The 1,287-nt window shown below is 30.0% G+C and overlaps 1 protein-coding gene across 1 annotated transcript; it reads left to right on the top strand.

Annotated features, from left to right (window-relative positions):
* On the top strand, positions 1 to 1,287 carry M438DRAFT_64418 (uncharacterized protein; the record flags this gene model as incomplete). Its single annotated transcript, XM_029910219.1, has 1 exon — positions 1 to 1,287. A coding segment is annotated over exon 1 (867 nt), but the record flags the coding sequence as incomplete, so codon positions are not given.

Below are 1,287 nucleotides of genomic sequence, written 5' to 3'. Positions count from 1 at the left end.
GCATTTTTAACAAACAGAGTTGGAGATTGTTTTTTAACAATAGGTATGTTTGCTATATTACTTAGTTTTGGTAATATCGACTACTCAACAGTGTTCTCATTAGCTCCATTTATGAGTGAAGATGTTATTACTTTAATAGGAATATGTTTATTAATAGGTGCTATGGCTAAAAGTTCACAAATCGGTCTTCATGTATGATTACCTATGGCGATGGAAGGTCCTACACCTGTTTCTGCATTAATACACGCTGCAACTATGGTTACTGCGGGTGTATATTTATTAATGCGTTCATCTCCTTTAATAGAATATAGTTCAACAGTGTTGTTACTATGTTTATGAATAGGAGCAATAACAACAGTATTTAGTTCTTTAATAGGATTATTCCAACAAGATATAAAAAAAGTTATAGCTTATTCAACTATGAGTCAATTAGGTATGATGGTTATAGCTGTTGGTTTATCTTCTTATAATGTAGCTTTATTCCATTTAGTAAATCACGCTTTCTATAAAGGACTTCTTTTCTTAGGTGCTGGTGCTGTAATACACGCTGTAGCAGACAACCAAGATTTTAGAAGATATGGAGGGTTAAGACCTTTCTTACCTTTAACTTACTCAGTTATGTTAATTGCAAGTCTTAGTTTAGTAGCTTTCCCATTTATGACAGGTTTCTATTCAAAAGATTTTATTCTTGAATCTGCTTATGGACAATTTTATTTCTCTAGTACAGTTGTATATTTCATAGCTACAATAGGTGCGATGTTTACTACATTATACTCAGTTAAAGTTTTATATTTAACATTCTTAACTAACCCTAATGGTCCACTAGTTAATTATAAACATGCACACGAAGGTGATATATTTATGAGTTTACCTTTAATTGTATTAGCTATATTCTCTATTTTCTTTGGATATATCACTAAAGATATCTTTATCGGATTAGGTACTGGTTTCTTTGCAGATAATAGTCTATTTATACATCCAAGTCATGAAATTATGCTAGATACTGAGTTTGCAGTACCTACTCTATTCAAGTTATTACCTTTAGTATTCACTATCTCATTAAGTGTAATATTTATTGTATTATCTGAGTTCTTACCTAAATTATTAGTACACTTTAAGTTATCTAGATTAGGTTATAATATTTTTAGTTTTTTCAACCAACGTTTCTTAATCGAACTATTTTACAACAGATATATTACAGATATTGTTTTAAAATTAGGTGGTCAAACAACTAAAGTTCTTGATAAAGGATCTGTAGAATTACTAGGACCATACGGTTTAGAAAAA

Source organism: Aureobasidium pullulans (assembly GCF_000721785.1).
Source record: "Aureobasidium pullulans EXF-150 unplaced genomic scaffold scaffold_158, whole genome shotgun sequence".
Taxonomy (NCBI): domain Eukaryota; kingdom Fungi; phylum Ascomycota; class Dothideomycetes; order Dothideales; family Saccotheciaceae; genus Aureobasidium; species Aureobasidium pullulans.
This window is presented reverse-complemented; position numbering and strand designations above follow the sequence as displayed.